Consider the following 13,499-nt stretch of genomic DNA (forward strand, 5'->3'; position numbering starts at 1 on the left):
GCCCAGACCTAGACTACCTGGTCTAACATGCAATAAAATGGGAAGACCCTTTAAGAGCTGCAGTTTTTGGGAAATGCTCTGACAGCCCTATTGTGCACTTGTCAAACCTCAAATCTTTGTACATGGCCATTTTTTCCTGTTTCAAATGTGCCCATATCTGACAATGTCATTGCCTAATATATCCCATCCTCAAATAATTACCATTACATAAAGATATAATAGTTCTATTTACTTCACCTTTAAGTGGACTAAACATGACTGATTGATATGTAGTCTGTTATGAATAGTTTCTTTTCTAAAGTGTGTTGAGAGATTACTTTTATCTGGGTGGTGCATAAATACTGAACTGACCCCGCAACAAACTGGCAATCTGTTAAAGAGTTGTGGCATTAAATTAAAATGAAATGACCAGATTTGGATTTGTTAAATGTTTATTAAACACATAAAGAAAAAAAAAACGGTATGAGGGAATTGCATGGAGTTCAATCCATCCATCCATCCATTTTCAGTCACGCTTGTCTCTTGTGGGGTCGCGGGGGGTGCTGGTACCTATCTCCAGCATTCAATGGGCGAGAGGCGGGATACAATTTAGAGAGACCATTGAACCTAAGCACCCCTTCTGACGGGAGGGAGAAACAGGTCAACAGTGCTGGCCCAAAGTTACCCAGTAATCTTTGACCAAAAACTTTCCAGCTGTTTTGTGAGACATTTGAAGATTAACTGAGCCGTTTTTATACCAGATTGAAGAGTGATAGCAGAACAGATGACCAAGATGATGAGAGAGAGAGAACACAGAGACAGATGACCAGGTAACAGACCTAAACATAGAAATTGTTCCTTTAAATGTTTTTAGTTTTAATCCACTCTTGTCTAATTACTGATTGCTGGATTTGCAGAATCACATCTTGTCATTTTTCAAAACCAAATCATAGCGCACCATGTAAATAAATACTCCTGGAAAATTTAGTAATTTTTGTATGTCAAAAAATAGAGTCAAGAAATGTCAAATGTTTTGTACTGAATTATGAGGAAATGGGAACCTTTTGACTTGAACTGATGTGGAACAGAAAGATGTGGACAGAAACATGCAAATTCAGGCATCAGTGCTTCCAACTGTGCAGCCTTAGAAGGGGTTGTCTCTTGATATTTATTTATATTGTGGCAGAGACGGTTGGCGGTAAAAAGTTTTTGTGGTTTTTTTGGGTCTCTTCCGTTTGCGTCAGAGACATTAGCGCCTGTGCGTCTAAGCTGCCAGGGCTGTGACTTTGACAGGCATGGTGAATTAATGTGACCGCATGAGGTAGGACACTCGCCACGACAAAACCTTTAGGTAACCGATTAGAGACAAATTTTAAGTCACATGGAAGCCAAAAGGTTACAAAGACACCTACGCACTCATCTGGCCGGCAACAACTGGTGCTGAGACATTAAAATTAGGAAGCCTACGCATAAAAGAATAAACCCAAAATGGTTTGGTAAGGGTGAATCAAACTCAGACACATATTTGGAGAGAACAGATGTGATAATTTCTTTTTATTTTATGTTTACTGTTTCCAAACTTTTTTTCCTGCAATTTTGATGGCCGTGACATGCCAAAAATATGTCCAGTGCAGTGGACGTCTTTGCCCCATCCCAGATTTCCTCTTTTTTTTTTTCTTGTCATACTTAAATGTTTTAGATCATCAAACAACATGTAAAAAAATAAATACACATGAACTGCTTAAACACAAAATAAAGTTTTCAAATATTGAATTTACCAAAGGAAAAGAGCTATCGAAATTGACCTGGTCTTGAGAAGTAATTTTTCTGCTGAACCTAAAAACTGGCAACATTAAACAAGTGTTTGCAATAACTGGTAATGAGTTTTTTACGTTTCTCTGTTTTTTGCAGAAATGTTATAATTCAGCCCATTTAAGGTCCCAGTGTAGACTTTGACTAGGCCACTCCAAAACTTGAAGTGGCCTAGGTCCTAAAGAAGCACAGCAGCTCAGCACCATCAGCCTACCACCACAATGTTTGACTGTTGGTCTGAAGCTAGTTTGATGCCAGATGTAACAAGGCACAAGGTCCAAAAAAGTTTTCCCAAGGTGTTGAGAACAATCCAGATGTTGTTGTTTTTTTTTGGGTTTTTTTGGCAAATGTGAGACAAGCCTTTCTGTTCCATTTGCTCAGCAGTGGTTTGGTCCTGAAACTGAAGAAAAGTCTCTGTTATTGTTGATAACAGAGACTGACTGATTTAGTTGTCTGTAGCACTTCAGATGTTGTTCTGGGTTGTTTTGTGGATGAGTTGTCATGAACTCTTTGAGAAATGTATGTAGACTGGCCACTCCAGAGAAGATTCACCACTCTTCCATGGTTTCTCCATATGTGGATATCAGACCTCACTATGGTTCCCTGGACTCCCAAAGCCTTTGCTTTATAACCCTTTCCAGACTGGTAGATGTCAGTGACTTTGTGTCTCCTCTGTTCTTGAGGTTCATGATCAGGGCATGATGTGCTGCTTTTTGAGTGAGTGTGCTTTTTTCTACAGCTCTGACAGTAATCAAGACAGAGCTGCTGGTGAAATTGAAAGCCACTTTCCAAAAATTTGGGTTAATTTTGATTGATTCACAATTTATCAGGGGGGTGCAATTGCATTATGGCATATGGCCATGCTGGTTTGGATAGCCTTTTCTCTATAATCGATTAAATCATCATCTAAAAACTACCTTTTGTATTTACTCAAGTTCTCTATTTCTGATACTAAAATATATGGGATGATCTGAAACATTTAAAAGTGGCAAAAAGGCACAAAAAACATGAAAGTGAATATACCTTTTTTTTTTAGATTGAAGGTCAAAAAATATATATTTTTGCCAGTTAGTGAAGCAGATGTGAAAGAGTCCCATGAATTTCAGAATGGTGGTTGCCCTTATACTGGTGTAACATGTCATTTCTAAGAATCCCTCCTCCTAGGAAAGAGAGACCCACTGGGGTTTTCATAATGGTTACTGGAGCCGGCCTTCTTCGCAGGGCAGTTCTTGTACTCTGAGGGTTCCACTTCCTGCAGATGGAGAGGGACCAGTTTTCGGCTGGGAGACGGCACCCCGACCATCTCCTCATAGATGGGCGCCTGGGGGTGCGACTTGGCTTTACCCTGAACGGCATCGAGACGAGACGAGAGAAAAACAAATCAGTGAACTGCACATCAGTAATTGCCAACTCTCGATTTCCTGTGTCAAAATCAGCGTTTGTCATTCTCTCCCCAGACAGCGTCTCTTGATAACCCCCCCCTCCCAAGAGGCTCAAGTCCCACAGGCAAGTAGGAAGAACAGACTCGTCTTTTAGGAACCATGTAAATCCACTAATATTACGAAACATAAAACTGGAGGTCCGCGTCTGTTGCTGCTAAACCTTTCAAAAAACACGCTGACAAGTTGCAGCAAAACTTATGAAACCGGTGCGGTTTTTGTGGTGAGCAGTAGAGGAACTCCTCTGACACGCTCTCTCAGCTAGCAGGTGCTCTTTGCAGTCCCCTCTCCCCATATCTCCCCTCTTTTTGTTTGTGTGTAGCGCCAAAGCAACAGAGCACAGCCCACAAGACCACTCACTTTAAAAACCACCTTGTATCCAACGAGGAGGAGGAGGAGGAAGAGGAAGCCCACGGCTCCCGACAAGGCGTAGAGCAACGTGAGGTAGCTGGAGCAGCTGCACCGTTCGCCTGCAGAAACACACAGACACACAGTGTGACGATAAAGACAATGGATGGTGTTAGATGAAAACAACATGTGACAACGAAAAGAGCGCAAGAACAGCCCGTGTACAACAGCCAAAAAGCAGAAACCGCAGATTTCCTTCCTACTCTGGCTGCAGTTTGAATGTATTGTTGTTTCACGGGTGACAGCAGTTACTGTTGAGATATTTAGAATGGAAAGATTAGGAGTCAAACCGTTCAGGAACGAGAACACACAGATACAGGTTATCGTGACGCCGAGGCGGCGATAGCATCAAGAGACCGTTAGCTGGGAGTAAGAGATAAAAAGCCCCGGCAGAAGAGTCTGATCGCTGATAGCTGAATTTGTGAGAGTGATTGGAAGAAAAACAACCAGTGATTGGTGATGTTTCTGCACTGTTGGTGCTATTATTCTTTATCCAAAATAATATGAGCTTTTCCTGAAAAAGAAGAGTTTTTACTCCCACATTTCGGCCTTTAGGAGCACAAGGTTAAGATCACATGGGGATTTAGATCGAGACAAGTTCTTGCATGGTTGTGAAGCGGATGGAGGACAATCTGTGTTGTTTTTTTGTTTGTTTGTTTGTTTAGTTGTTGTTGGTTTTTTTACATTTGTACTGATTGAAATCTGAGAAAATGTGGGCTACAAATACACTGTGTTCAACTCCCTTGACTCAATACTTTGTAGAATCGCCTGTTATTGGGACTACAGCTACAATGCTTTCGCGGTTTCTCTACCAGATGAGCACATTTTGTATACCTCTTTGTACAACAGCTCGTGCTTGGTCACGTTGCATGGGAAGCGTCTGTGAACCGTCGTTTTCAAGTCTTACCACAGATTCTCACTTCGATTTGGTTCCGGACTTTGCCTGTGTCATTGTACCGTAGCCCTGGTTGTATGTTTCGGGTCTTTGTCTCAGGTCTGGTGAACCCGTTCATTGGGAGATTCCTCCAGTGAAGGCCAGTATTAAGCTCCATCCATATTGCCAGTTTCCCTGTCACTGATGAAGTAAAGCATCTTCACACTGTGATGCTGCCACCACTGTGTATATCTATTGGGATGGCATCTTCAGGACCGTGTCCGGGCAGTTTTCTGCCAAGCAGACCTCATGTACTGTATGCTGTGTCTCCAACATAGCTTGTGGCAAACTGAAAAAAAAAAGAACTTCTGACAAATTATTTCAACCACTGCTTTCTTTCTCCCCACTACTCCAAAATGGGCCAGATCGGCTGAGTGCCCAACAAATAGTTGTCGTGTTGACAGATTCTTCCACCTGAACTGTGGATATGAATGGCATTGCAGATGCAATCAGACCATAGTAGAGCTGTTAATTTATCTTACTGATAAAATGAGATAAATTAAATTATTTTAATGCAAAAACTACAAAATTCTTATTGCGATTAAATCTTTGGGTTAAAATGAGCTGTTTTCACAACCACACTTCCTCAATTGGGATTTATATGGGCCATCAAATATATTCATAGCCAAACTGTTTGTCGGTAATAATGGCGCATTTTCTACTGTACAGCAGTGGAACAGGGGTACAGCAAACGACCACGGCCGTCCCCGGCCCCTGGACCTGCATCTCTACCCTCTCTCTCTCTCTCTAAACCCTATTTCTCCTCCTTATCTGTCAAATAAAAGCAGCAGTTGGCAAAAAAAAAGGCTACTGAGATATTATCTTCACTGTTGGGTAAAACATTAATAGTCATGGTCAAAAGTTATCTTCTGACAAACATTGTGGTTAGGAAACTTTGTCACATTTCACAACAATTCAGACAGTTTTTTAGATTATTGTGCTGATTATCAGATGCATGCTTATTTATTGCAAGGAGCTTCATAGCTAAAATAAAAATCTGGTTTTACTGCAGAGACTAAATGATTTGCAAACTTTGTTTCAGCACACAAGCAAGCGGCAAAACTATCTCCTTCTGAGGAGAATCATGTAGCCACCAGTGCAGAGCTTGTTCAACAATGGTAGCAAGTGAATGTGATTGCATCTGTATGCAGCGTGAGAAGAAGTAGTTCAGTATTTTCTTTTCTAGCTACCCTGAGTCCAGTCTCTTGCCAACAGTTGAGACCCCTTGTGTGGGGGGTTGTCCTCATCCAACGAATGGGGATTATTTAAACGCCTGCCCAAGAGCATAATAATAAATAAAAGACAGCATTAAAATGTCCTCCAAGAGCAACTTCCTGTATCAATCCGGACACAGCTTTCTATTGAGTTCAGGTTTCCAGCACGAGAGAGCACCATGTTGAAAGGCTCCCATATCACTAGTCTGACATTTTGAGCCCAAGGTTGAGACCCCTCCCATATCTTATTGTAATGACAAACTTAAATGATTGACACATAGAGCAACCTGGGTCTTAGTTTTACTTTGACGTGTGTCCTCAAGTGGTAAAAGAAAGAAATGTCCAGACTTACATGACAGGTCGTTGGTGCATTTAATGAGGTCCAGGTTGAAGATGGTTTTGGGGATAATCCACATACAGGTCAATGTTTTTAAATCCACATCCACAGGAGACAGTCAAAAACTGTTTGGGCCTACACCCAGGCCAGCTGCCACTCAAACAAAAGGCTCCACTGCCTGTCCATTAAAAATAATAACCAACATCTGACCACACCCATACTCACCGGAATAAATGTGATTAAATAACACGTAATAATAATATTAATGATAATAATTTTACATATAGAACTTTAAGGAGAACACAAATAATGGCCTTGACACGTATGGAGGTTGAGAAGGGCTAAATAAAGGGGCAGATGAGTAAACAGAAGCTAATAAAATGTGAAGTTCAACACTGCAAACATCGACTCTTCAAATAGATTTGGTGTCATAAAAAAAAACCGCCATTGTGTGTGCGTTTCGTTCCTCGTTAGTTTCCACTAGCCAGCTCCGCATTTGCACTTCTATTGTTTATCTATCCAGTTAGCTTAGCGGTTAGCTTCAGTGTTAGCCATTCATTGTATCGCCGCTGCTCTAACTTTATACTTTGAACATTGCTGAAAGTCGCAAAAAGCAAACCACGTACAAGTTTATGAGAAGAAGAGGAAGGCCCCAGTAGAAAGAAATAAGACCTCAATGGATTTGGCAGAATTTTTTTCACGCAATCCCCCTGAGGAGCAGAAGAGCAGGTAGGATGGTCTTCTTGCGCATTCGCAGTTATTCAAAAAGGGACTTGGGGAAACTTCCGGAAAATATCAACGACTCTACCTTTAAATAGTTTTAAAGGATAAACCAAAACAAAATAAAAAACTTAATGAAAGCTTTAGAAAAATCTGGGGCTAGATGAAGTCTAGACCTTAAACAATGTGGGAAACCCTCCACTGTTGCTGAGTTAGATCAATTCTGCAAAGAGCAGTGGGCTAAGCGTTCCTACTCAGATGTAAAATACTGATAAGCTTTGCAGACACTTTTTTCGCCACAGCACATAGGTGCCGTCTGGAGGACAGTCCAACTAGCCTCGTAGGCATCAGAGTTACTCAAAGCACATTCTTATCCCCACCAGCGGTGGTCTAGGTGTCTACGGCCTTGCTAGGCTGACATGTTAATGCCAGGGTCAAACTCTAAACATGTATCCTGTCACCACCATTCAGTGAAGTGACTACATGCTTGAGATTCCAAACACCCCACTCAGCTGGTAAACGGCTCCCTCCGTGGTGTCACCCACCTTGCACAGAAATAGAGAACACTGCACCCCTTAGACTGGGGCGGCTGTCGGACCGGCCCCGCAGGAGCAGCTGGCAGCTGTAGACGGCGCTGTCCTCGGCCTGGAGCTGCAGCAGGGTCACGTTGAAGGTGATGCCACCAGGTCCAGGCGCAGACGACAGCTGGATCCTCTCCGTGGGGAACAGAGAACTGTCGCTCCGCTGTGAGTGGTAGGCCACCTCCACGGGGGCTCGGCCCCTTTGCCTGGTCAGAATCACGCCTTCCACGGCCAGGCCTTCGCTATTCGGGGTATGACAGGGAAGCACAGCTGAGCCCCCGGCGCAGGTCTCTATCAGGTCCATGTCCACTGAGTTCAGGGTATCTCCAGGGAGAAAAAGGAATAAAATTGATGTGACATCGGGGACATGATCATTTCAAAAATGATCGTATGGAGTCAAGTGCCTCTCATTAAGGTTCACAGTGTACTATTTTAGAACTCTGACAACAGTTTACTTCAGGAGTTTAATCGTATACACAAACAGTTCATTACATTTTCATCAGGAGAAATACTTTTATTTTCACATCATTCAAAGGTAAACAAAGAATGGAAACATTTTCAGAAAAGAATTTGATCTTATCGGTGTAGCATTAAAAGACTGCATATTAAACCCACTTGGAAATGGCCAAAGTTGCTGAGGTATGATGGAATAAGACTGTGCTGATATCGTATCGTTGCATGTCTGCGGGGGGAAGACCCCCACGTGGCGTTTGGGGCGACTGAATGTTAAACGCAGCTCGGTTTGGACTTATTAGAACCTGTAAGCCAAAAACTCCAAATGTATCTTTTTAATATAAATATTTCTGCGACCTCTAACTCTTCGGCAAACATACAATTTGCAACATTTAAAATGAAGATATTTTATACAACCTATATGAAAATGCAGAAAAGATGAGAAAATTTTATCTAACGTATCAATTACAATACAAAGACAATTTGAACACCTGACAATTTGAACACCATTTTTGTACCAAAAAAGATTTTCTTTTTTCAAAAACAACCAGACCCACCGTGTTTAAAAAACATACAACACCCACACCAGATACCAAATATATCAGTAGATGCTGAACAGAGATGGAAGCCCTCATATCAATACCGTGGCCCTACGGGGAGGTGGGCATATTTTTGTGTTTTGTAGCAGATGAGAAAAGTCAGATGGAGCTTAAAGTTGCCACACAAAATCAGACGGTATTAGAGTAGCTCTGAACTGTTGGCTGCTGAGGGCTACCAGTGAACACCACAACATCACTGCCAGGTAAAAATGAGGAAAATAAAGACTCTTTTCTGTTGTAGTCCTTGATGGACTGGTAAGAGCGATTACATCAAGGACTACAAAGGTCGGAGCGGTGCAAGCCGAAAGAACTGGAAGGGGTTCGACCAGATGGACTCAATCTAAGGGATCCGATTGACGAGTATTGGTGGGATTATTACGGAAATCATCCGTAATGTTACCTGTCATCGCTGCCGGTAGGCGAATGTTTGAACAAAAGCTAATCAGCAGCCAGGTTCTGCAGAAGGACCATAAACTAGTTAGCCCGCCATGCTAGCTCTGTGCTCTGTTCATAGTTTCCCCTTGTTGTCCTGGAGCTTGCTGACATTCGGTGTTGTGCATGCACTACAGGGTTTTTTTTAGTGTTGCACCGATACCGATACCAGTATGGGACGGGGCCCCGATCCAGTACTAAAATGGTGGTATCGGTATCGGCGAGTACCAACAAATAGGGCACTGATACCATTTTGATGTTTGTATGTCACTTGAACGCAGCCTTCTCTCTCCCGACTAGTATTATACATGTTATATAAGTTCATGAAAGTTGCAGTATTTTGGCATTTGAGAGCCAAAACTCAGGGTTTAAAAGAGATTATTCAACTATTAATGTAATTTTACTGTTGCACTACTATTATACATTTTATAATTTCATGAATGTTGCACTATTTTGGCCTTTGAGAGCCAAAAGTTTATTCAAGTATTTTCACCCATTCCAGGTAGGCAATAAAAAGTTATACTACCCTAAGTAGTATGCAGTTCTTCATATATACACACACTCATCAATTTCAAACAGATGGTATCGGTATCGGCCAATACTGCACAGCCAGGTATCGGGTATCGGTATCGGGGCCAGAAGCTCTTCCAACATACAAGGGCGAGTCTCCTCCCTGTGTCCGCGCCCCCTGTTTCTGCCCCCCCCCCCCCATTACATAATGTTGTTTATAAATGTACAATCATTTTTTTATGCAGTTCAAAAAGCTTGTTTGTTTTAAGATAATCTCTTTTTAATTTAATCAGCTTGTTGAAACCATAATCGCTGGATTAATGAAAAACAACAAAGATTGATAGCTGCGCCGCTACATTGTTTCGGAGCATACAGTGATAATGGCTTTTGTTAAAAAGACCTAACCCAACCAAAATGACCACATTATAAGATTGTATTCCAGATACCTGTTTAGCCTTCAGACTTTTATAATATATTATTTACATAAATCAACACTGGAGAAATGGTAGAATCACACAATTTTATTGGGAAGATTCAGATAGTGTTACATTCTGAAATTAGGGTTGAATTATTATTATTATTTTTTATTTCATTCTGCACACCCTATGGGACTGTCACCATTCGCCCCGGCAGCTGTCATAAGTCTCCCCATGAGTCTCACACCGGTTATCCCCACCACGGCAGATCAGTACCAAGGATTTTACCAGTTGAACATCACAGTCAGTCCTTTTGACGAGGACTGACGATCTGCTGCGCTGTTCTTGTAACATGGCCAGCTGAAACACACACACAGCATACATATTACATCACATCCTGACACTTTAACGCTTTGTATGCACGACGTATCGTGTATGGGCTACATAGCGAGCTAGAACTAGCATTAACTTACCAGGTTATAGGTCGCCGAGCGCTAATCTTTTCGTCTTCGGGAAAAGAAAAGGCTTCCAGAAGCCGTATCTTGGTCTTCTTCATCTGCTGTAATGCTCTCCTGCGTCTTTCTATTCTTTCTCCTCTATTTTCTCTTTTCCAAAATTACAAGAATAAATTCATAAAATTCCACGAAAAAGTAAGGATTTTATGAGAACCCTTACAAAACGGCGCAGTCTTCCCCCTATCTTAGAATGAGGAGTGTTGAGTATTTTGTAAAGTTACACTTTGGTATCATTTTCACAAATGAGGAAATACAAAATTTCTACAGTATCAAATTATTATTAGTGTCAGAAATGTGATATGATTGTGCAATCGACTGTGTGACTTTAATCTTGTAATGTCAAAAAATTATTTTTAAAATAATGCCATTTTAGGTTAAAAATAAATAACTTATTGGCCACGGAGAAGTGTATTTCCACACAAAAATTAAATTAAATTCACCTATTTGCGAGAAAAAGCGTGAATATTTTCTGATGTCGAAAAGTCGTACATTTCGAGAAACATTTTTCAGTGATTAAAGGTATGCATTTGCTATATTAAAACAAGTAGCTATATCTCTGACATTGCAAAGTCAGAAGTTTGAGTCATTGTTTGGATTATCTCATCACCCCAATCGAGGCTCCAGCTCCCGCTTTGAGGACTCCTCTAACTGAATCGCAGACCCCTAGTGAAGCGAATCAAAGAACCTCTGTGGAAAAAGGGCGTATAGGTTCTGAAAGCCTTTGTCCCTTTAAAGCTTACTACACACTCCTGTGTCTGTCCATCTGTGGGAAGATGAAAAGGCCATGGTTTCTGCAGGTTTCACTTCCCTACTACTTCCTGTTTGCAAACAGATGATTTGTGTGGGAAGAAGCAAGAGAGAGAGAGAGAGAGAGAGAGAGAGAGAGAGAGAAAGGAAACTCACCAGAAGTAACAAGCAGGAAGATTTGAGTGTTTCCTTGAATCTTTTCGTCCTCAGAGCCGATCCTCTCCACCATGAACTCGCAGGTGTAGCGGTCTGTGTCTGCGGGCCGGAGCTGGGAGATGGTGACATTGACGGAGTGATCGCTCGGGTCTCCGCTGATGCTCACTCTGTCTTTGAAGGACTCGTTCACAGAGGCGTCGTTCTTGGTGTACTTGAAGAAAACTTGAGCGGGATGGAGCCAGGTGCGCCTCAGGTAAAGGCCATAGGGCGGCTTGTCCCTAGGCTCCATGTGGCAGCGGACAAGCACCGACCCTCCATCGGGCCGCTCCACGAGTGAAACCTCGCCGCAAGAAGCTGGAAAGAGAAAGAGAAAGGGAAAAGTAGCACACTTTGTTTTATTCGTTTTTCGTGGATTTTGTTTAATTTCTGGATTAAAGTGCCATCTTAGATTTGTGTCTTCAATGTCAAGAAATAAATATAGAAATATTAGAATGCAGGCTTTATCACAAAATAAATCTGCAATTTATAACCAAAAATGATCTTGGATAACTTTTAACAATGTGGTTTCTATAAAAATAAATAAATTAATTAAAAAAATCTTTTTTGGATTTAAAAAAAAACTATTTGATTTCAGAGGGGTCAAAAGCTAGAAATGCAAAACTTTTATTGCAAAACATCACCGCTGTATGTTCTGGATCGGTGGCTCTCAACCTTGGGGTGGGCTCCCTATTGAGGGAGAAAAGCGTTGGGGGGCTAATATTCTCTTCAAAGTTCAAATTCAATAACGAAAATGATTATGGCAAACCACATTTATGCTTTACATTTAGAAAAGATGAAAAACTACCTACAAGGAGATCAATTCTAATCATACTTCCCCATTTAATCGAACAAACTGAACTGAAAGTCAGGGTATTTTCTGGGTCGGTGAGCCTCAAAGCACTCAGGCAGTAGATGATGCCAAGTATATATGTAAAAGTTTGATCATGGAAATATGCTTTCTCTTTTTTTTTCTTGTTTACAATGTCTGTTTTTGGAAAGCAGGGAGTCAAACCCAACAGCTGAAGTCACAGCTTTTGTTGTTTTTTTCATTAATTTCACGTAATTTTCGGAAATTTCTATGACCAGAATTAATGCTGTGTAACAATTTGAAGGGTCAAGATTTACATTTAAAAGAAACCAATGGCATTTTATCATTTACAGCTGAGATTTGTGTTTTGTTGGCATTTCATCAGAGAGGTCACGCCAACACTGTTTGGTTGGAGTTACCGAAAAACAGATTATATCCATTCCTGAATTTATATTTAGTTATATTTACACCAAAAGCCTTGGAAGCACTTTCAACATACTTTTTAAAACCAAAAAGATAAATGAAATCTTTTTCTGTCTTCTTTCCCCCACATCTAGAGCCGTTTCCCTTCGAAAAAAATCCCAACATTCGTTTTTCAAAATGAGAAAATAGCTGTCAGAATGAGTATGCCTGGAACTAAAACAGCAGAACCTAACTCACCAAACCCAGTCTGTGTGATCACCACAAGCCACAGCCAAGCCAGACACTGGATCCCAGTCATGCTTAACGCCACCGACACTAAAACCGATTCTGAAGGGAGACGGTGATGTAAACCATGACAGCATGCATGCGAGCTGTTCAGACTGATGAAACAAAAGGTTCGGGCAACCGTAAATGAAACCAAGAGGAACCCCATAGCTCCACCTTCCAACCTCAAGACATGAGCAAGAGGAAGCACACAAACACAATATAGCTTTTTGTCAAGCCAGTGATCTTACCAGCAATCTGTCTCACAATGAACAGAATCATATAGAAATAGATAAGACAAACATTAGATAAAATCAGGCATTAGCAACACGGTAGCAGTAAAGAATGTCTTTTAAAACGATTTCCCTTTTAATGTTTCACATAAACAAGCTCACAAGGACTCTTAAAAATTTGCATCAATTGCTTCACTTCTTCACAAAGCATTGTGACAATTATTTGAATATTCCAGAGGAAACAATGCTGACAGTCCATCTGTGAACAGGATGTGTTCGGCCGTGTTTCTCAGCGATTAGTTGCGCAATAGCACGTGCCTTAAAATAGCATCTATCCAAACCTGACTTTTACGCTCACGCATAGCTGCATCTCCAGTCCGGTCTTCTGTCCAGATGAACACGGAAAACAATTAGTACCTTACATACTGGTGTTTCTCCTGAACTCTGCAGCGATCTCCTCTTGTCTTTGTTAAAGACAAG

General features: G+C 41.3%; 1 protein-coding gene across 1 annotated transcript; it reads right to left on the reverse strand.

Moving 5' to 3' along the window:
* Nucleotides 1–590: 590 nt before the first annotated feature.
* On the reverse strand, nt 591–12,917 carry cd7al (cd7 antigen-like). The gene is made up of 5 exons (XM_012873179.3): nt 12,760–12,917; nt 11,253–11,606; nt 7,389–7,748; nt 3,591–3,700; nt 591–3,136 (listed from the first exon to the last, which is right to left on the reverse strand). The coding sequence occupies exons 1-5, from the start codon at nt 12,818–12,820 to the stop codon at nt 2,936–2,938; spliced, it is 1,086 nt and encodes a 361-aa protein (XP_012728633.2). The 5' UTR covers nt 12,821–12,917; the 3' UTR covers nt 591–2,935.
* Nucleotides 12,918–13,499: the final 582 nt, after the last annotated feature.

Source organism: Fundulus heteroclitus, chromosome 5 (assembly GCF_011125445.2).
Source record: "Fundulus heteroclitus isolate FHET01 chromosome 5, MU-UCD_Fhet_4.1, whole genome shotgun sequence".
Classification (NCBI taxonomy): domain Eukaryota; kingdom Metazoa; phylum Chordata; class Actinopteri; order Cyprinodontiformes; family Fundulidae; genus Fundulus; species Fundulus heteroclitus.